The sequence below is a fragment of the Emys orbicularis genome, chromosome 4 (genome assembly GCF_028017835.1).
Source record: "Emys orbicularis isolate rEmyOrb1 chromosome 4, rEmyOrb1.hap1, whole genome shotgun sequence".
In the NCBI taxonomy this organism is placed as follows: domain Eukaryota; kingdom Metazoa; phylum Chordata; order Testudines; family Emydidae; genus Emys; species Emys orbicularis.
The window spans coordinates 40758053-40781194 of record NC_088686.1 but is presented as its reverse complement, the minus strand read 5'-3'; the positions used below and the strand labels follow the sequence as shown (position 1 = coordinate 40781194).

The 23142-nt window shown below is 47.0% G+C and overlaps 1 protein-coding gene across 19 annotated transcripts in view; it reads left to right on the top strand.

Moving 5' to 3' along the window:
• Positions 1-23142, top strand: part of NRXN3 (neurexin 3) — a 1366589-nt gene that overhangs the window by 852170 nt on the left and 491277 nt on the right. For 3 of the 19 annotated variants that reach the window (XM_065404064.1, XM_065404066.1, XM_065404065.1), the window contains exon 1: positions 15949-16192. The exons of the other annotated variants lie outside the window; for them this stretch is intronic. In XM_065404064.1, the coding sequence (XP_065260136.1) occupies positions 15949-16192 (244 nt within the window). Of the gene's footprint in view, positions 1-15948; positions 16193-23142 lie in introns of those variants that run through there. 19 annotated transcript variants of the gene reach the window in all.

Sequence of the window (23142 nt, the reverse complement as noted above, 5' to 3'; positions counted from 1 at the left end):
GACATTCTGGAAATTCTGTGGCAGCTTCAGATAGTGTTTAAAAGTGGAGGTGTCTATGCGACCGAAGACCAATATGAATATTCTAATGAGCACAGCATTCCCTGTGTTTGTTTTGATGGTAAATTGAATATAATAATAATAATAATAATATATGGAGATATCCTATCTCCTAGAACTGGAAGGGACCCTGAAAGGTCATTGAGTCCAGCCCCCTGCCTTCACTAGCAGGACCAAGTACTGATTTTGCCCCAGATCCCTAAGTGGCCCCCTCAAGGATTGAACTCACAACCCTGGGTTTAGCAGGCCAATGCTCAAACCACTGAGTTATTCCTCCCCCCCTTTTTATTTTACATCTGTTTTACATTGTCGCTGCATTTTCAATTTTCGGCATGCTAGAGATCCTGCACGGGCAGCGAGTAACGACATCCTAGGAGCAGTCAGTGGGGGGAACTGGAGGGGCCAATTGGTACCTGGGGAATGGTGAGAGGTAGTTTGGCATTGCAGATGAAGCAGTTGAGCTGGGTTATTCTACTAAAATGATCAGCATGGAAATAGTTAACCAAGCGGATGTTGAAATTGCCATCTTTAAGCATCAGTCACCAATTCATTATTTATTTATGTATTTGTATTGCCATAGTGCCTAGGAGCCCCAGGCATAGACCAGGACCCCAGTGTGCTAGGCACTGTACAAACACAGAAGAACCAATATGGAAGTTCATCCCTCTCAGACCTATAGTTTCAGTATTCCTGCAGAGCCAAGACATCACTACATTGGTTTACACTTGGCTTGGGGTTTGTGCCCATTTAGTCCTAAACCTCCCTTTTGAGACTATCTAAAATTAAATGGGGTACGTACCTTGAATTTCCTCCTTGCCACTAACCCCACTTACTGAGTACTCAGCACCTCCTACAGCTTCACTCTGGTGTCAGTAATGACTACTGCCCTCTTCTGAATCATGAGCACCCACTCCCAGCATCACAACATCCCCTAGCACTATGACAGGGCAATAAGGTTAGCACTGACTCCAAAGAGTGCGGGCTCCCTATGGAACCTTGTTACTCCACATCCCAGGGTCTGGCTGCAGAAATAGGCCAGGTGCATCTAATTTTTGCTTTTAAAGCAGCTGGGCAAAAGGTTGGCAGTGTTTCAGCATCCTCTTCTGCTGGAAAGGAAGGCAGGTGGCTTTCTCTGAACATGCCACAATTGAATTAGAGAGACCCATTAATAATGTCAAGTATCAGGGGGTAGCTGTGTTAGTCTGTATCCACAAAAACAACAAGGAGTCCAATGGCACCTTAAAGACTAACAGATTTATTTGGGTGGTTTTTTACCCACGAAAGCTTATGCGCAAATAAGTTGTTAGTCTTTAAGGTGCCACCGGACTCCTTGTTGTTTCTATTAATAATGGTGAGTCAACTTAACTTAATTCTCTCAACCTGCTAACGAGAACCCTTTAGAAGGGATAGGAGGAGAATGACAGGGTGCCTGGCATCAGCCGAAAGGGAAAAATAATTCAGTCCATGTGTTTCTAGCAACAGTAGTTTAATCTATTTAGGCTCCACTATGGTGCCCATCACTATGCTAGGAGTTTGTTTCAGTTATATGGGCCATTTGAGACACACACATACTAGCTGCATTTCCTCACTGCATAAATTGTGCATTAAATAAAGTATCTGTATACCCCTTTAAATTGTTATGTGATCTGTATAAAACACAAACAAAAATCCTGCATTCAAAGATCATTAAGTTGCCAAGTCAAGTACACAAAAGATAGGAAATGACAGCATTAAGTTGTCAGTGCAAACTTAATTCTGTCCTCTTGTGTGTATGCATTATGAGACAGTCGTTAATCACATGCTATTTTGGATCCTACCTCATTCACTGTACAGCATGGATGGTGCTCAGGGCTGTGTAACAAATGAAGCTGTTGTCTGTAGGACTCCTGTCTTATTTGCTGTAGAAGATAGGTGTGCAGTGAATGAGGCAGGGGACTGATAAAATATGGTCATGTGTTAAGAAGGCTGAATGCCATGCAAGATAACTGGATTCTATCCTTGGCTTTACTTATTTCTTCCAAAAACAGTCAAAAATTATAATGATAAGTGTTAGGCAATAGAGATGTAAGGATTGGTATACTCCCCCTTGTGTGTGTGTGTGTGTGTGTGAGTGTATTTTCTTAAGAAGAATGGTTTTGGAAGCCAATCTGCCGGGAGGGGAAAGAAGGGGAGACAGAAGATATTTTTAAAAGATTTGGTGCTTAAATTCCCTCCTGGCCTCCAATTGTGCTGAGAAGTGTGTAAGAAGTAGATAGTTCCTCCAGATGTCCACTATTGAGAGAAACACACCAGTAGGTCTGTGGACAGCAAATGACCGACTCCTAGGCAGGGTGCTCCTACTTGGCAAGGAAAGAAAGGAGAGTGAGTGGGTGAGCCTCTAGGTGTGTGTTAATGTAGGATGAGAAGGGCAATTATAAAAATGGAAGATAGGAAAGGAGAAAAATGGATGCAGGTAGAAATAGCTGTTAAATGCAATCTATCCCACATGGACATTACAGGATTGTTCCCTACAGGAGAGTCTCCAGCACTTTGTTTAGCTGAGAGTCTAGTTTAAACTCAATCGCCATTTCTGTTACTATGACTTACATTGCAGTAGTGCCAAAAATGTGCTAGGTGAGTTACAAACCCATAGGATGAGAATGGTACATTCCTATAAGTAACGTTCTTAAGCAAATCTTCCAACTGTGGAGCAGCATTGTAATCATGGTGCTTTGATTCAGAAGTAAGGAGGAAAAGGGCTGGATTTTTCACAAGGGCTCGACACCCAAAAGCAGGACCAGATTTTCAAAGAAATCTACTCCCATTTTGAAAATCTTCCCCCAATTGTGGGTGTTAAGCACTTGAAAATCTGGCACTGGGCTCTTGAAGATCTGACCTCTTATTTCCTAAATGATGGAGCTCTCATCTTTTCCCATGAGAGACTATTCCACAGACAGCATTGGGAAACCTGTCCTGATAGGTTAAATTTTCCTTTTGCTCAGTTTCAATTTGTTACAGCTAGTTAATAATAGCTAAATCAATAGTGATGGTGATTAGTACTGTATCAATGCAATTACTTATAGTGGCCACAGAATCATCCAAGTTCCAGATGAAAATGACCTACTGGATCTTATCTAGTCCCTATCAGTGCAAGATTGTTTCATACAGCCTATTCTCCAGTGCTTTGTCCTGTCCAGTTTTAAATCGTCAAAGCAATGGGACTTCCAGGACTTACACTTGTTCCCTATATAATTAAGAAATATTTCTCCAGACTCCTTCTGAATTGTCCTTTCGCTTAATTTCGTTGGGCTAGTTTGACCCACCCTAAACAATTTTCTCCTCCTTGTTTGTGCTATTCCAATAATTAATCAATTGCTTGATTGAACTACTAAAGTGATTTTTGTGGAGATATGGGAGAGGGAAGTGATCTTTCTCTGTTTGTATTTCAGCCCATTTAGCTTTTCATGCCAGAACTAGAAGAATTCCTTTTTGCAATGGACAATGATGCCTGATCAACCAAAGCGGCACTGGGCACCTCTCCTCTGAAGGACAGATCTAAGACACTGGGGTGTCTGTTTTTCAAGTTATACTGATTTGTTCTGTTACTGCAGAAAACTGTAAAACTTTTTTTCTAAAGGTTTCCTTATGTACTACAGTATTCTACAGTGACTGGTCAAAACACTATTCTGCAGTCGAGTGTTACTGTAGAACATGGGAGCATTTTTTTTTAATACATCCGGGAGTATCAGATGGAGTCCTTTTTATCAATAAGTCCCTGATACTTCAGTGTGGGGGCTGGTAGCTGGTAAGGAGCATCTCTACGCTGAGGAAAGTTGTTATACAGCCCACACGTCTGTCTGTTTAACCTGTCTATTTTAGGGTTTTCTATAGCTAGCGTTGCCATAAGCTCTGTTGTCTGTGCAGGAAGAGATCAGAATGCGGAGGTGGAGAGGGCAAATAAGTGGAGAATAGTGGGTCATTGTGAAGGCTGCTCCTCTCTCACTCCTGCCTCGTAGCACTAACTGCATTTCTGCCCCCATCCAGTAGGAGACACTGATGGATTGGGCCTGGCCCTACTGAGTGCTCACCTTTAGGGGCTGGTGAGAGAGTGAAAAAGAGAGGAGGGGATGGTGATATCCAATTAAAAATATGCACAAGCCTTCTTATAACACAGAGAAGAGGAAAGGGGATGATCCCAGGTGCACAGGGCTTTTGTGCGACTCATCGAAGTTCAAAAGCAATGGAATGAAAGTTGATACTTTTCAAGTGAGCTGCCTCTGAGTGTTACACAGGCATTTCCTTGGGTGGTTTCCCCTCTCTCCCTTCTTCTGTGGCAGTCTCTGGTTGACAGAGTTGAAGGAACAGATAAGAGGCAAGAGAAGGAGAAGCCTCTGTGTGTGTGTGTGTGTGTGCTTGGCTACTTCAAACAGCATCTGTTGCATCCGTAGCATTAGCTTTTCCCTTGGCTCTGCAACGAGTAGCCAGGGCTTTTTGTCCTTGCTGTTCAATAAGTAGCACAGTTATAGTGGGAACAGTTTATGCCTTATCGGTGAGGGATGGTGTTGCTCGCTCTTTGTTTCCCAATTGTAACAGATGCCTAGAGCTTAAAGCTATCGCCTGCCGGACGCTCATGCAAACTCTGGTGTAAGCATTTGCAGCGCCACTGGGCTTTTGCTGCAGGATCTTTACACACACACACACACACACACACACACACACACACACACACACACACACACACACACACACACACACACACACACACCTTTGTTATGCTCAGATACAGTGGTGGTGGGTAAGGAGAGCATCTAGGATGAGAAAGCAGATGCTTTGTTTGCCTCCGTGTGACTTGCGTGTGCACATGCCCTTTGAGTTGCGGTAGGGATGAAGGATTTGATGGGATAGGGAACTGCTGGAGTCTCTTGGGATCTGAAGCATTAGAGAAGCTTGTGCGGACTGGAGCCTGAGTTAGGAGGGTGTGCAGATGTTCTGGAGGAAAAGGAGGTTTTTTGTTTGTTTTTTTTAAGTGGTTCACGTTTCTCCCTTCTATGTTTTCATTCAGCTTCTCTGCTGGAGACTCAGTGTCCCAGGGATTTCCCTGGTTTGCTGTGAATGGGCCTGGGGTGTATTCAGGTCTATTGGTGGTTTTGCACAGGTGTGTTGTGTGCCCATTTGAAGTCACTGGAAGCTGCAGGATCAGGCTCTACATATTGTAGGGGTACCAGCAGGGAGCAGTTAGTTTTATCCTGGACTGTCTCTAGTCCTATCTTAACCCTAGCGTGCAGGGCCGGCTCCAGCATTTCTTGCGCCCCAAGCAAAAAAAAAAAGCCGCGATCATGATCAGTGGCGGCAATTGAAAAAAAAAAAAAAAAAGCCGTGATTGGCGGTGGCAGTTCAGCGGCAGGTCCTTCGCTCCTAGAGGGAGTGAGGGTCCTGCTGCCCCCGAATTGCCGCAGGGGCCGCCCCTCTCCCTTGGCCGCCCCAAGCACCTGCTTGTTAAGCTGGTGCCTGGAGCCGGCCCTGCTAGCGTGACCAAGCTCTACACTCTGCATCTTCTCCTGAGAGATGCATCTGCAGCTCCTGTGACATCATTGCATGATGCCTTCCACATTATAGATGATACATGGAGATTGTTAGCAGGGCGATAATATGGATTCTCTATAGGCGGGGGTAGGGGGGTATTTTGTTTGAGAGCCCTGCTAGCCAAACTATGCTATAGACTCCCCTGCATAGTCAATAACCTGGTGATAACATGGTTGGGGGAGGAGGGGAATTGCTGTCAGCAACGCCCAGGGAGAGTTTGATAGACCCACAGGAACCACATTGTACAATGGTTGTTTCATCTGTTGAGAGCCAAGGGCCGGGGGTGGGGGGAAGAGGGGTTCTTTATATGGCATTATCAGCTGTGCCTATGTGTAGGTTTGCCACAGACAATGCAGCATGTGTCCTGTGAGAGTTAAAAGCAGCCCAACGGCGCTCCCCGCTTTCTCCTTTTGTCCTTCCAATCTTTCGGTTTTGGCTGCTCTGACCTTCTTTCTGTTCATCTTGTGCACACTGACAAGGTATACATCTTAGGAAATTACACCTATCAGCGGCTCCCACATGAACAGCCTGGGCCGCAGGAAACGCTTCACTCTTTGTCTGCCTGGCAGTGAGACACTTGTGTCATTGAAGGATTTTTCTCCCCCTCCCTCTTTTCTTTTCTTTTAATTCTCTTCTTGGCGTCTGGGGAGGCCACAGCAAACACGCGTCACCTGGCAGTTATTGCTGTGAGATGAGCAGGTGATTACAGGCAAAAGCCAGGCAAGATGATAGGTGGGAAGAAAGAGGAAAAGCAGAGGGAAGCCTTTGCAGTGTGTCTATTAGGGAGTTCGCTTTTCATTAGCACAGAAGCCAGTTTAAAGGAGCAAAAGCAACAGCTTTTTCAGCTTTTCATTTTTGCGTCAGACAAGGTTTCTTTGAGCTCCAAAGGAAAATAAAAATCTCCTCTCCACTCTTGTGGGTAAAAATGAAAATCATTCCCTGTTTATTGCAATTGACGTTTTAACCGTCTTTATTCCCACCACTTGCTAATCCAGGCTTTCAGGCACTGTTTAAGTTTCCGAGTTAAAGCTCATCAGAAATAATTTCCTAGCGTTTTCCTCCCAGGCTAAGAAGTCATGACATTAATTTTAATATATCAGAATTAATGTTTAGCACCTGCGTGAAAGGGGCCAGAATGATGGACTTTGGAGACTGAAGTCCTCTATTGATCCACAAAAGAGATACAGTCTGAGCTGCGGCAGGCCAAGCATCTTCCAGATGTGTCTTGCCCCAGACTGGAGGGACCATCACTAAGGGTGAGGGCACAAGACTCTACTACCGGCATAGGCAGTGCAACGTCTCCATATAAAAAAGATCCTGTAGACACTGTGGACTAAACTTTTATACCTAGTGTAAATTGGTGGAAGTTACACTAGGGATGAATTTGCCCCAGTCACCACACAGATCATGCAAATTGCAGAGGTTGACAGGAAGTCTGCTGCCCCGTAGCTGATACTGTCAAGAATAAGGAAAGCTAAGTCCTAAGTACAGACCACAGTTCTTTCCTCATGCTCCATTCAATACTTGGGTTCTGTGCTGAAAGCAAGGGCAATAATTGTTCAATCTCCTAACTGAATCTACCCCACCCACAACCATCAGATGTAGAGCAGGGGACAGAATGCAGGCAAGCCATATTCCCACTCCCTTGCTTATTCTACCATGTTGCCTGTGTGGGTGGGTGGGGGCGGGGGGGCAGGGAGAAGGTAAATGTGAGCCCCACCCAGGGCTGAACCTAAGCAAGGCACTTGATACCCCACTCTTTAGCTCCAGTGACATACAGTTTGATTCTGACAGAGGGACTAGATGGAGAGGAAACTCATGGCCCGATTTCTAACCTTTTCCACCACCTTGAGGTCTCACAAATCATATGGCCAGCAGGGCCGGATTTACATTCTAGGCGCAGGGGCTTGGAGCCCCCTGCCCGCAGCAGCCAGGAGCTGCGGGGTGCCCCACCACCTGCAGCAGCTCAGAGCTCATAACCACCGCAGGCACCCTGCCCTTGACTTTTGGGCATCCCACTGCCCAGCGCCTCTCTGCCCACAGACGCCCCCCCCCCCACTGCCCAGGACTCCCCTCACAGCCCCACCACAAATTTCCAGTCCCAAACAGACTGCCCAGTGCCCCAATACATACAGACTGCCCCCCACCATTGCCCCACTGCCCAGAGCCTCCCCCCCTACAAAACTGCCCAGAGACCCACTCTCCCAAGCCCTGCCCCCAGGCCACACTCACCGACCCCACTGGGACAGGACTCTCTCTGCCGGGCTAAGCGAGGAGCAGTCCAGCAGGGCTGCATATGGCCGTTTCCCTCTCAGCCGGCCCCAGCCCCGCCCCCTGCTGGGATTGGGAGCAGCAAAATTTGAATTTTTAGGTGCCCCTAGAATGCCGATGCCCCAGGCACATGCCAAAATGGGAAATCCGGCCCTGATGGCCAGTAAGACTTGGCCAAAAGGGCTGAGCTCTGCTCTTCAGATTGGCCCAGCACACACATGCCTTCCCAAACAGTGCCAAACAACCAACTTGAACTTTCACTACAGATCAGACCAATCGTCAAACTCAGAATCTTTATCTAAAGTTCATAAAAATTTGATTAATTTCTACCCACCTCTGTACTACCTTGTTTCCACCAGGACAGGAAGTGGAGGTAGAGAAATCTCAGGAAAAATTACAGTCATTAGAAGGTTGGATACTTAAAGAACTGAACCTTCCTCTGATTCTAACAGTTACCTTTGCACCTCCTACCACACCGTTTTGCACTTACCCTGGGCTAGCAGTATGGCTTCAACTCAGGGGTAACCAACCCCTGGAGCTGTGATCAGCTGCTGTTTCCCTCCTCAGCCCTGCTTCCTCTTTTACTTACAAAAACATAACTCCACTGGCTTCCTTGAGTTGCTCAATAGTTACCTTGGTGTGAGAGCGGAATCATGCCCCAAGCCTCCATACTGACTGCTTGTGGCAGTCTGTGCACCCAGGCAGTGATGGTAAGATAATGTTATGTTGATGGGAGATTTTTAGCAGGTGTGAATGTAGCTGGCATCCAGAGATGGAACTGGCTGCTTATCCCATTTCTAGGCCTGGGTGTGTTTCTTTCCCCTGAGATGTGGGGAGACAGGACAATCCTAAGCATATCTGTAACTTGGTCTTAATGTCTCACTGATGCTAAATTAACATTTTAATGATGTTCTGTCCCCCTTTTTGGGGGGGAGGGGGTTGCTTGTTTGTCCTCAAAATAATGGGCCACAAGTTAAACCTTACCCACCCCATTGATTGCATGAGAGTTGCGTTTGTGTGAGAATGAGTAGAATTTGGCCCAGTATTGTTCGTCAGTGTAGCATGTGTTCTTGCGGTCAGAGAGGGAGACAGATGTGCAGTTACCCTGTTCCACCAATGATCTGCATAGACTGTGATGATACTCTGTCCTGTAAAGCAGTGTTTCTAAAACCTTTTTGGGCTCAGGACCCATTTGTGAATGTTTATGGCCTGTCATAACCCAGTACATAGTCTGGGGGTGGAGACCCTGGAGTGGTTTCAGTCAGGTCCTCGGGCAGGTTGCCAGATTTCTACTGCATTAATAGCCACGGTCACTTAAAAATTAGCCTGATCTGTTTATCAAAACAAAGCTACAATTTATTGAAATAGTTTAAAATAAAGTGGTAGGGGATGTTTGAGGGGTACCTGCAGCATCACTCTCGAGGTTGGGGGGCAGTGTCACACTCCCTGTCATAGTGGCAGGGCAGCTGGCACAGGCCCAGGATGCAGCACCGGCCCATCAATCAGTGCCTCCCTGCAGGCCTCTTTCCCCCTTTCCAGGGCAGGGAGCAGGGGCCAGGTCCTGTCACCCTTCCAGGCAGGGCTCTGAGGCCCTGTGGTGGAGCAGGCAGCCCGGCTGAGAGGTGCTTGGTGGCTCCGCTTACCTTGCGGGCCAGGCTGGTCACCCCACAATGGCAGCTCCTGTGCTGTGGGGCTGATTGGGCATGGCTCTTGGCTCTGGGCGTTGCAACTTCTAGGGTTACAGCGCTGCTCAGGTCTGGCACTGCTCCCCTGAGTGGACCATGCCACCCTTTGAAACATTCTGGTGACCCAATTTTGAGTCCTGACCCACAGGTTGAGAAACCTTGCTGTAAAGGGGTATGGTACTGCTCTGCTTCTGGCAGGCTGATGGGGAGGAGACGAGCTCTGGTGTTGGGTTTTTCCTTTACTATTTTTTTAAGTCAGTAGGAGACTGACAGCCTTGGAAACCGAAATTCTTGAGTAAAGTACAGAACAGGGACAGCACGACAGCAGCTGTGTCAATGTGCCTCAGTCCTGAGCTGGAGGGACGCTCCTCTAGGGATGAGAGAACACTGCAGCTCCTCGGCCTTCTAGGACTCTGAGAACAATTTTAATGTGGACACCTGGGCACTAGGGATTCTCTGGGAACAGCTCATTCCCCATGGGGTTCAGAAGAACCACCATTTGGTGAGAACCCTTGGTCACAACCATCCTCAGCTGCATTTGATCCAGGCACCAAGAGGCGAAGGAGTCTATATCCAGTGCTAAGCTCTCTAAAGCATGCAGCCCCATCCCTACCTTGTTTTGTTCAATCCTTTCTATAAAGTTCACAACTAGAAATTGTTCTTCCCACCCTCTTCTCTATTCATTTTTTAAAAAATGAAGTGGATTATTTTGAACCTTGAGAGACTTATTTTGAGTTTGGGGAGAGGTTTTGAGTCAGTGCCTATTCTATCTGATTCTCTTATCCCAATGATAGAGTAATGAACGGGCTAATGTGTATGTGTCACCACTGGCCTCTGCTTGATGGAATCAGAACTGCTTGACCATGTGTCAGAGACCCAGTTCTGCTAAAGCTAATGGGGATTCTCCTTTGACTTACAAGCTAGGAGCATGTGCTTTTAGAGTTAGAGGCATTGAGTGATCTCTGTTGTTGGGAGGTTCTGAGTGACCCTTATGTGCAGCAAAGTGATTGACAGCCATGATCTATTAGAAACTATACAAGTAGGCTAAAGTAAGAACCTCTCCAGAACTAGATACAAATCAGATCCCTTCTGAGGTTACAAAAGGTGTAACTTTTTTCCCCATTATTTTTCATTTTTGAAGCTCTTTGTGGATCTGGTCAGCACAGCAAACTGTCACAAGGCAAATTATCCCCATGGTGGTACCAACCATAGGGAGCCTCTTTCCCTGACACATCCATCCCAGTTCTGCAGACACACAAGCATCTGAAATGTTGTGTTTTTACCTGACACAAATTAAACTTATGACATATGAACCTCATTGGATCGTGACTGAGAGAGAAATCACCCCCATTTAAAGAATAAACTCATTTTACAAAACAAGTATCAGAGGGGTAGCCGTGTTAGTCTGAATCTGTAAAAAGCAACAGAGGGTCCTGTGGCACCTTTAAGACTAATAGAAGTATTGGGAGCATAAGCTTTCGTGGGTAAGAACCTCACTTCTTCAGATACAAAACAAATCTCTCATGCACCAAACTCATATGCATCTGGGAAAACTACAAATCTCCTTTGCAAGTAAATCCCTTGGGAACAGTGCTGTTAAAACTTCCCATTGTAGCGATAAACTTCCTCTTATCACCTAAGATGGGAAAGTGCAATTGAAATCTGCCCTCTTCCTGCAATGGTGGTGCTAAATAAATGGGTGGACGGTGAACTACAGAGCAGTAAATACACCCATTGACACCTAATAAAGCAAGGCAGAGTGAAGTTCCAATGCTTTATGGTGTCACCAGAACCCACTGATGTATTTATAGCCGCCTTCACAGTTTTGCCCTTAAACAAAAAAAATTTAAAAAAAAATAAAAAATTGGGCTCTCTCTGCCCCTCTCCTGTTTCCCAAAAGCAACTGGTCCACCAGTTTCTAGCCAAATGGAGACAAAGGGGAGGTGGTTTGCACCTCCCTTATTTGGGGGCAGTCAGGTCCATTGCAGCCCCTGACCCAGGGTAGGGCAGTTTTAAGTGATGACCTAACTCTTTGGTGTGTCTCCTGTCCACCCTCCACCTCCCATGCTGTATGCCTACTGCTGCCTAAGTGTGGGGGACTGAGCTTGTGTTAGGGCGGGATGAGAGACAGTTGCAGTGTCTGTGCCCTGTCCTCCTCCCCCTGCAGGCTGTGCCAGCTGCAACAGCCTGGGAGTCGACTGGCACAAATAGGAGCAAGGTCATGGGAAGACAGAGAATAGGGTGGTCCAAGAGGGCATTAAATGGGGATTAACAACAGGAGGAGTATGTTTTACAGAAAGAGGAAGAAGCCTTTCTATTTTTCTACCCCAGCCTTAGGGCAAGCATAGTTGGAGAGGAGAAGAGGGAGAAGAAACTCCCCTGCCGTTTCCCAGAGGTTGTGCCTGTACCTGACGCTAATGCTAGTACAGTTCTTCAAACATGTTCTGCTCCCATGGAAGTTAAGAAGAGTGTTGCCATTGGCTTCTGCAGGAACAGGATCAGGCCCTTAGTTTTTAAAACTTCTAAACCTGCCATCACTTGTCATCGAGGGAACTAGTGACCAAGCTTGTAATATGGCTAGTTCTGTCTCTTTCTGAACACTAGCCACTGAGAGGAAATGTGGTCATGAAACAGCAGATTTGTATTGTCCTGATCATTGGCTGGATAGTTATTTTAAAATATATTGTCTGTATTTTAGAAATAAGCTGTTTGGTGATGGGCTACATTTTAAAATCTTTTCTGAGAGAATGACTAAATTCCCCACAATCTGACAAGGTGACAAACATTTCAAGATATTGTAATTTGTACTTGATCATACCTTAGAATTGAGTGGGTCAGAACTTTGGGGGAAAAGGATGGGGGGCTAGTGCCTAACTGGAGACAGGGCTCATAGGCTCTGTAACAACCTCTGAGAGACACTGTAGTCTAATGGTTAGAACAGAGCTAAGAGTCTTTGCTTCTATTCCCAGTTGTGCCACTGTCTCATTTAACTTCAGTGTGCCTCAGTCTGCATATCTTTGAAATGGGATAATAATCCCCTCATGGGATGTTGTAAGGCTAAATTAATTTATTTGTAACTTAATTAATTTGTTAAGCTTTTCAAGTTTCCTGCATGATTGCTAGATAAATGCAAACTAGAATAGTTCTACTTTCTGGAACACTTCAACCCTCAGTGATGAGTTCCTGACTGCTCTAGCCACTGCTTTAGATAGCTTAAACTAGAAAATAAATTACAAATATGTCACATTAAACTAAAAACTTCAGGTGTGCAGTTCCAGTTGCCCATTCCGAAATGATCATAATGTATCAGGAATGGTTATTCCTCTCAACTGCCTATCAGTGAAGTAGCTCCGAGGTCCATCTAAAAATGCCTTATGTCTGCGCTGTATCAAATCAAAATTGATTTCCAAAAACACTGACTGTGTGATAAATAACTGTGAAATTCGTAGTTTTTCTATAAGTTGAGTAGGTTTCTGGTTGTTTGTGCACCCCTCCCCAAGACAACAGAATGCAAGTTCTCAGACACACAGAGGTTCCCTTTATTTATGAGCCAGGGGTGGTGATTAATAATGATGCTATTGGGAGGCAGTGGGGTTTAGTGGTTAGGGCTCCCAAATGGGAGTCTGGAGACCTTGGCTCTATTTCTAGGTCTGCCACAGATGCACTGAATGACCTTGTGCAAATCTCTTCACCTGTCTGCCTCAGCTTCCCCATGTTAAATGGAGATATTTGTAATGCAAATTGATATGCAGTTTAAGCTCTGAGTGAAGAGTGCTGTACGTACTGAATAGAATCCTTATTTATGAAAGGCAAAATCTGACCATTTGGCTAAGGTTCTGACTCCCTGAGGGTTCAGTGCAAACACACTGGTTTGGACTCAGCCCACTGTTGCAGAAACATAACAAACAACATTCTATAAAACAATGTAAAGGTTTAATGAGCACAGTGATTCTAGGTTGCCACATGGCTCTGATGCAAGAAGCTAGTTGAAGGCAAATAAGCCTTCATCTAGCAGAATATCCGAAAGCTAGGAAGATACTTCCAGTTAATAAAGGGCGTTGTTATGTGCTTATGTACTGTGCTTAAAGCTGCTGGTGGGAGAGCCTTCTGCTCTGCATCTGCAGTAGATTGCATCTGTACATTCCTCCAACTAATTTCAAATCACAGCAGAAAACACATTTCCCTACACAACAGCCTGCCCTGGTAATTTCACTCCCCCCCTCTGCTACTTTTGCGAACTCTAGATCTCTTCAAAGCATTTTGATGCAGCGTTATTGCTTCCTATAGCGTTCCTACAAAGTTAGATTGCATGGCCCGCACTCCAAAGAGTTCCTATCCGCCCAGTCACTGGTGCATCATTCCTGAGCTGTGCATACCCTCGGTGAGATCCGATTGAAGAAGAGCCGGTATAAACCTCCTCCCTGTGTCACAGATGGCCACACCATTTGGCAGTATCTCTCCCCTCCCCTTTTCTTTTCTCTCCCTTTCCCCCTCCCCTTCGCTGCTGGCACCTTGTTGATGCCAAACAAACGGGGGCAGAGAGGGGAGAGAATTTCTCTCCTTTTGATCGGAAGGCTGCGTATTGAGAGCACCGACGAGGCTGAGGAATCTTGCCGGCTCCCACTCTCCGTATTGGAGTTTCAGAGAAAAGGCTTTTCCTCTCCTTTCCTCCTGCTTTGCTCTCAGCTCTTTCCCCCGTGTTAGAAAGATGCCTCGTTTCTTTCTTCCTCCCCGCAGTGACTGGGGATACAAATACTGTAATTCTATTTCAAAGCCATTCGAAAAGGGATGAGATGGGGTTGGAATGTGCCCAGGTGCCCGGTGGGGCTCGGGAATGTCAGATCATCTCTCCCCTGTGTATCTATAGACCAGGCGGACTAACACGGCTGCTACTCTCCGCCCTGATTTCACCCCGGGAGGACGGACACACACACACAGCCCGATTTCTAACAGATTTGCTAAGTACCTGCAGCTCCCACGGACTTCAGTTGGAGTTGTAGGTGCTCAGCAGGTCTGAAAATCAGGCTCCCAACTACGTTTGTGTGGTTCGACTCTATTTGCCTCTATTTATACTGAAGCTCCGCGAATGCTGGAGACTGTGGTGACAGGTGCATTAACAATTAGACAGACAGATGAGAGGATGGGCTTGGATACTCCTTTCAAGAACCATCCCTTTAAACGTGGAGGTTCTGAGGCGGAAAGGTCTGGGTCAGTATCCGCAATTGATTTTCTTCCTATGCCTGCAGGGGATTGGCTTTGGGGTTTTGTTTCATGACTTTTGTCTCGATTTATTTTTATTGTGTATTTGTTTGCAGTAATAGATGGACTTCAGGGAACAATCCTGCATTGGCCCTAGTGAGGCAAGTTGTGACTTACATTATGATTTCAATATAAGAAAAATAGCTGTTAAGAAAGCATCGTTAGCCAGAGTAGATTCCAGGAAGAGAGAGGGAGGGAGGGAACGAGTGTGAGTGAGAGAAAGATGTATATGAATGGAGGGGGTGGGACGTCAGCCCCCTACTCCAGCCCCTCCTTTCTCATGAACCAGCCATTGCCTCTGCAGAGTGTTTGGGCTTCACTGATTCGCTCTCTGGAGTGAGCCTATTTGCGTGCGGCTCGCCCATTTGTGAATTTGGCTCCCTAAGTCCTCTCTTCACTTCACCTGGGCTTCCTGGTTGCCTTCACTCAGTGAGCTGCCCCCTGAGCATCCTGCTCCACCTAAGGCTCTCTGTCTCTCCAGTGGATTCTGGACTTCTTTCCTCTTCCCCTGCTCTTTTCCTCTTCGCTCTGTCTCTCTCTCTCACTGAGTTCCCTGCCGCCTGGATCCAGAGGAAGGAGGATAACCATCCAGATTTGTGTGTGTGCGCCTAGCAATTCTGCATTGCAACACTTGCTAGTGGAGAAGCAACAGAAAGCCCTTTTAATTGGGATAAAAAAAAATCAAAAACCTTCCTAGGGTCTCTGGCTATTTTTTCTTTTGCCCCTCTCCTGTTAAGTGAGAGGCAAGGATCACAGACAGGGAAAGTCATCTATGATCCTGGAGGAACCTGACAAGTGAAAGATCCAGGATCCTTCTTCCTGACATGTGTCGCTTTCCTGATCCCTCCTGGCGGTTTGGTGCAGCAGCAGGGTTCCTGGCACAGTAGAGCCAGCCCTGGGAAACATCGACCTTTAATTTTTGCGTGTAGTTGTTTATTAACCTTCCCCCCACACCCCATTCTCCTCCCTCCCATCCCCTTCCAGCGCACACACCCTCCCACCTTGGAAGTGACTCTCTCTTCTGCTAGGATGGGCCCCTTGACATCATGAACCGTATTCTGTCTTCCCGGCTGGAATTCAAACTACCCGTCTGTAGGTGCCCAGTGCATTGACCATGCACCTGAGAATAGACCCCAGCATCTGCCCAGGACGCCACCCTGCCTGGACCCTGTGGATGTGCTCCCTCTTTTGGGGATGTATCGTCAGCTCGGTTTGGAGTTCCTCTAACGTGGCTTCTTCTGCTTCCTCTTCCTCGTCTGTGTCTCAGGCTCAGCATGAGCATCATTTCCACGGCAGCAAGCACCACTCTGTGCCTATTTCTATCTACCGCTCGCCTGTCTCCCTACGAGGAGGACACGGTGGGTTTTCACTGTTTCCTTCTAACCTTTTTCTTCAAAACAGCTGTAGCATGCAGGGGAGGGGGGCTTGAGAACAGAATTTGACTTTCTCTTGCGGGGGTGTTTTTTCTCTCCCCTCCTCCAACCCCCTTTTATTTACCTCTATCACCCTCCTCGCCCCCCCCCCCAAACCCGCTTTTATGAAAAAACTCCTTAAAACTGCCAACTTCTTCAGGCAGATCAGAGCTGTCCTGCATTGGGGGGTTAACCCTCGGCTGCCCAGCCGTGAGCCCCACTCCCAGGCTGGGAAGCCGGAGGGACTTACCGCTAGCGGCGTCAGGGCTGTGAGAAAAGTCCCACGCAGCTTGTCACCCAGCGATTGGGGCTGGGAGTGAAATTGACCCGGCCGCTATTCTTGCGGAGTGTGCTGGTGGGGCTGGGTCCTGGGGAGCCGGAGCCGGTGGTGGTGGTATCAGTGTGCGTTGGGAAGCCTAATGTTTGACAGCGGATCTTCCTGAAATCCGAGAGCTCTCTGGTCATGTACTGCGACTATTGATGCTGAAGTGGGAAGCTTGGATCATGACTCTGCATGGGTCTGCATGAGCAGGCTCCATTTACCCTGCTGTAGGTTAGGACATGCTGGTCCCATGGCGCGCGCGCGTGTGTTGTGTCACACACACCCTCTCTTCAGGGAAACAGATTGATATTTCGAATCCATGTGTGTTTGGAGGTGAGCTGTGTGTGTGTTGGGTGTGGACATAGTCACACATTCTGACGGGCAGAGGGGGACAGTGTCAATTTACGTGTACCTATCTCTGGCCATATGCTATGTAATCGGACACCGTCTCCATAAAACGGCAGCTAGTTAAGGTCTGAGAGCTGTACTTGGTGTAGCAAGTTAGAAGGGGATGATAGTTTACCCCGGGCGGGGCGGTACAGCGTGGGTGATGTACAGTAGCCCCCATAGCAGAGGGTCTTCTCCGGAGACATGCCCTAACCCTCTCTGGTGTGTTTAGGACCTGGATTACTGCATGTCCCCTTTCCCCCTGCACGCTAGCCCTGAGCGCTGGGGAGAGTGTCAGAGAAGCTACAAAAGGGGGGGGGAGGGGGAAATGCCAGCACTGGCTGGCGCTCGCTCGCTGTCTCTCAATTTTATTTGATGAAGTTGTCAAGGAGCTGGGGGCTTATAAAGGGAAACGCTTGCTCTTGATGCTGGGTTCTCGCTGATCCCTGCTGTGCCTGGTATTGGCTCCCTGAAAAGCCTGGGGAGAGGCAATAATAGGAACTGTATTTAAATGCAGCCCGGCAGAGCGAGCGGGGGAGGAGGGAGAACTGGGGCAGGAAAGAAGGCGAGAGCAGCGCGGTGAAGGGTGGGGGGGGGGGCAGAGTTGCTTGGACAGTCCTTTGCTCCCTGGCGTGCTGAGCAATGCTGAGCTGGTGTAAACCTGCCAGGCAGGGGGACTGTGTGTGCTGCTCCCGGTTTCCCTGCGTTCCCCGGGGGAGGGTTAAACGGGAGTGCTGGAATGCGAGCAGAGCTGGATTCCGTGGCAGCCGTGCGCTCTGCTCCGCTGTAACTGCTCCTCCTTGCCCTGATGAGGGGCGTTAGCCTGGCCGGGGCTAGTTAAGCGGCTTCTTCCCCGCTCCCACCCCAGCGCACCTTTCCCTCCCCTGCGGCAAGTGCTCAGCGCCCTCTAAACCTGCCTGCCTGTTTGCACTCGGCTGCCTCCAAGCAGCGAGGATTTCGGCAGTGGACAGGGAGCTCCAGGCAGCTGAGTGCCTGGCCTTTTGGAAAGAGTTTCTCCAGAGTTCTTGCAGCTGAAAGTTGCAGACCCACTGCAGGGCATCAAGGTGTGAATTCCAGGCTCTTTAGCATCTTACCTCTACCAAGGCCAAGGCAGTGCTGGCATATTGCTGAAGGCTGGGAAATGACTGGAGCACCAGCAATGCTTGTGTCACTGCCATCCCTTCCTTCACTGTGTGTTCCCAAATTTCCACCCCTTGCCCCACCCAGGCTCTGTCTATTTAGATTGTGAGCTCTTCGGGATAGGGACTGTCCACTGTTCTGTTTGTACAGTGCTAGCACAGTGGGGCCCCCTTCTTGGCTGGTCCTTAGGCACTACCATAATAAACATGGTTAATAATAATAATAATAAACTCTCATCTGAAGTTCAGTTGATGGAGTTCAATAGGTGGCATTGATTGGCTTTATGTGCATTGTCTAGATATGCTTTCCTTCAATTTTGAGGCTGATGATGAAAGTGATGAGAGAACTAGCAGCATTTTTTTTAACCTGCCCATATCTACAGATCTGGCTATGCACCATCCTGACCTGCAGCACCACTGTGTTTTCAATCCCGAATCCCCACATAATGGCAGCTTAGCCCTGTTACGTAGCATCCCCTACTATTCCCATTCTGGGCTTCCCACTGCAGCTCTCCCAATGCATCTCTGACCTGCAGCACTCCCAGCTATTCTATTCTTGCACCTTGTATACAGCTCTGCCAGTGTGTCCTCTTCTATCCCATTCCTGATCCCTACCACAGCTCTGCTTGTGCTCAGTCCTGACTCTTTGCATCCCCTTCTCTTCTAGTCACTGGCTTCCCTTCCCTCCAACCCAGTCTGTCCAACAGCTGTAACAGGTATCCTGCCCCTCCTCATTCAGAGCATCCTGTGGTCAGGAATGCTAGAACAATTTGTATAGTGGGGGTGCTGAGAGCCATTGAACCAAACTGTAAACCCTGTATATGATGGAATCCACTTCAAGCCAGGGGTAGCACCCCTAGTTCCAGCACCTATGCCTGTGCTCTTTGTCCTCTAGCCCTACCTCTTCAGCTGAATGTGTGTCAGTTTCTGCGGAGGAGGAGGAGAAGTTTGGTTCATAGACCACCTGTGAGTGAGGATTTAACATATGGAGCAAAATGTTTTATTGGGTAACTCTGAAATAAGGTGGCAGGGAATGGTCCATGAGGATGTAAATAGCCTCCTTTCTGCTCTAGATCTGGCACTGTTAGCCCTCACCCCTTCTTCTAGCTTCACCACCTCCCCAAATGCCAGCAAATCCAGTGGAAGATAAAAGCTGTCCTCAGCTTTGTTCAGGGACCTGGGGCATTTTCCTTGCTTCCTCATTGCAGTAACAAGGCAAGGGAAGTGGAGGGCTCTGTGAGCTGATGCCAACACATGAGCCAGCCTGAGATTTCCCCACCCCCCTAATCATGCCATACCGGAAGGTTGGCATGGAACTCCCTCTGGGAATGAGCAAGAGTGAGAGAGGAGAAAGGGACCATGAAGACAGCTGGTCTTTTACCAAAACACAGGCTTGGTTTATATCTGTGTTTTTCTTTCATGTTGTACGATAGAGGCACTTAGAATTTGGACCTGTGACAGCTTTGCAGAGTCAGAACTCAGGGAGGCGGGGTGTGTGTGTACATGTGTGTGAAAAGAGGCTGTCTGTGTTTACTGGGATTTTGATTTCTTCTTTGGTGGATGAAACTAAAGGGCCTGATCCTGATCCCATTGAAATCGATAGTTGGGGCAGGCTCAGGCCTCAAATCCACAAGTGGTTTAGCCCTTCAGAGCCTTTCCATCCCTGGTGCCTCATCTGTACTGCCTAAACCAAGCTGTGACTATCCAGAGGGCAGTTTTAGAAGGAACTCGATCTCCTCTTCCTCTTCTGAGTCTCTTATGCATCTCAGTCGTTGTATGCATATACAAGTAACAGATATCAGAAACTGTTAATCAGTGTGGAAAACCTCTGTCCCATAGGAGGCAGCCATCGTAGTGTATAGCTCTCTAGATAAATGAATAGATGTCCCCCTATGCCTTTCTTTGGGGCTGCTTTTGGGCTTCCACAGAAATCAGTGGCAAAACTTCCATTGACTTCAGTGGTGCAGGATGGAGACCTGAGCTGGCAGTCTGCTCAGTGCCAGTATTGTAAGGGTTTCTAAGATGCTGCTTTTCCACATTCCTAGCTGCAACCTGTGAATGCTGAAACTTGGTACAGCATAGTATATAGGGGAGCTGGTCTCTGTATAATGATTCTCTGCGCCACGTGCACACCCGTGTCAGCAGGTGAGCAAACAAAGGTTTGCATAGAAGAACAATGCCAAGCAAAGCCAGTTCTACAGGTAGGGGGAAATCCCCCATTCTGTGTGTAGACCTTCCAAAGCAGAGTGGGATCTCTGTCGTGAGGGAAAGCCATACAACCCCAGCTGCTGCAGAAGGGGCTTCTGGGACCTAGCTTTTGAGACAGGAAAAGAAGTCCATAGTGCAGCTAAGTTTTGGGTCGGTTCATCTGCAACCCAGATATGGCAAGGTTTCATCCACTCCAGAATAGCTAATGGGGGGGCCCCCTATAAAGCTACTTAGCCCCCTGCTGTGTCAGCTGCTTTCCCAAAGCCTGCACCAGTGGCTTGCCAGTCCCTTGCTCTGTTTTTTTCTTTGCCTGCACTAGGCAGCTGTATAATGCGTGCCACTGGTTGACAGATAAAATAAGATTTGTATGTATTTTGTTTTAGTGATGAATTAATTAATTCGGTTTCTCCTTTTCTCCCTCCAGCCATATTTTTCTCTCCCCCTCCTCAGCGAATGGGGGGGCGTGCAGAGCTGTTGCGTGACACCATGTGCGGGAGGGCCAGGCCCTCGGATCTGCTCAGCAGGGGTGGCTGGGGAAGAGGCGGTGTTTTGTACCTTGCAAGGACCAGGCTTGTTCAAGCTGTAGAGCGAGTCACAGTGAAATGCGAAGGCTTCTTGTGAGGATTGGCAGCGAGGAGTCACCATAACTTGTAGGTGGCAACTCGGAGGCCTTAGTCACTTCTCACAAGTCCTGTCATTTATAGTCCCCTTACATTAAGCATTTATGAGGGTTGTAACATTGCTAATTTCTTTTTTTCAGTTGGTGAGTGAAAACTCGTGTTTGTGCAAATGAGGAACTAATCCTGAATCAGTGCTGTGCAAACTTCCCACACAGCTCTGCCAATGCACCCCAGTTCTGACCTGCACTTCCTACTATTCTAGTTCTGGCTTCTTCTCCAGTTCTGCTAATGAAAATTCTGCTAGTATTCTCCCTACTGCCTTCCCCATACAATTCAGCCAGTGACTTGGTTCCTGATCCATAGCATTTGACGTGTTCCCCTGTAGTGTCCAGTGCCTTTATCCACTGAACACTCACAGAAATGCCAGATCTGCAGTCCCCGAAGGACTAATGTACACACCAGTTTGTATGACTAACTCAGGATCAGCCCCAGCTTAATATAACAGCCCTGAGAGATATTCATAGTGAAAACAACAAGTTTATTATTATACATTACCTCCTGAATCTTGAATGAGTGAGAATATTGAATACAAATGGCTACATCTAAAACAAAATCATAACATGCTTTCTAGAGACTAAACTTAACAGGTAAACTTCTTGTCTAAAGAAGTTTTATTTCACCCAATGTCTTCTGCAGCCTTTCAACCGAGGTTGGTTGAGATCCCATTTTCATGAATGTAAACACACTGCCAGTTTACTTATGTACAGGATAAAGGGGTGTCGTCTTTGCCTTCTTATATCCCTAAAGTTCACTGTCTGTACCCAGAGTCAGGATAACCTTGCCCCAACGCTCATGGCTTATTTTTCCTGTGTGCTGCTTTCCTGTTGGTTTCACATTTCTCTGCTGTCTTTGTATGTAAATAGACATTCACTGTGTTAGCTTAAAGTGCTTAATTTACACCCGACAGAGACAGGTGAATAACCTCTCTTGTCTGACAGAAAACCTGTTGGCCAGCCGTGCCTGTAAAACATATTTTCAGTAAATCTACATAACTCCTTATATGTATCTGTACATACATCTCACAATGATATTAATGACCAGTGGAACCGACACTTTCATTTAAGACTCACATGACATTCTTTGGTGAACGAGAATGTACCTACCAGAATCAGGACATTCCTGTAACCCCTTTGCCAGTTGGCATTAAGGGGTTCCTGAGTCACAGTACCAAGCAAAAAAACTTAAGGTGCTGCTAGGACCAGATGGTATTGTTTTAGTAAATGACCTTCCGCGCTCTGAGTTAATTCTGAACTATTACTCCATCATGGTGCTAGGGGGCGCTGTGTTGCTGGAGGTGCCCCCTTTCAGAGGAGACATACAAAGTTTCTGTTCCTTAGTCTTATTAAAAATCCTGTGGCACACTTTACAAGAGCGAGGTGTGTTAGTCCTGAGTCATCATTAAGTCAGGGCTTTCTTCCTCCCTATATTTCCCGCTGAGTTAGCTGGTGGGTTCTTCTTCATGCTATCTTCTCTGCTTTTTATCAGTGTTGCTCTGAGCTGTGAAACAGCTGCTATGTTCCATACCAGAGATGGCTGTGTTTCAAAGATAGGTAATACTGGTGTGTAGTTTGTTTATCAGTTTTAGGTTGTAAAACAGTTTTCTGCTACTTTGGAAGATACTTACACTCACACTATACAATCATTATCATTACAAAAATAAAATGACAATCTTTTTAACATTCCTATGTTAGTCGTCATTTTCTCTTCCACTGTAACTAATTACTAAAGGAAATTTTGTTAGTCATCAGCCAGCTTTTTCTCTTTTTTTTCTTCTTGTTCCTTCATCCTGCTACAGTGGCATCAAAATACGTAAGCAATGTTATGATTGTCACCATAATAACATGTTGTGATGCCATAAGCACTGTAGTCCACATTCCACTGTAGCTTCAAGCAGGCGCTGGTATGGGAGAGAGTCATCTCTTGCTGGAACATTTCAAAGTGGAGAGTATTCATCTGTTGGTGGTGGCGGAAGCCCCATAGCTTGAGTAAATTAACACAGAATTGATCAAAGCACAGGGGAATATACTGCAATACTGAATATTCTGTCTTGGCTGGGAAGTGGACTGGATAGGAGCTATTGCATCTTTTTCCATTTCCACTCATTATGATGTTAAGAGGACTTGCTTTCTGCTTAAATTGTGCTGGGTATCAATCCTGCAC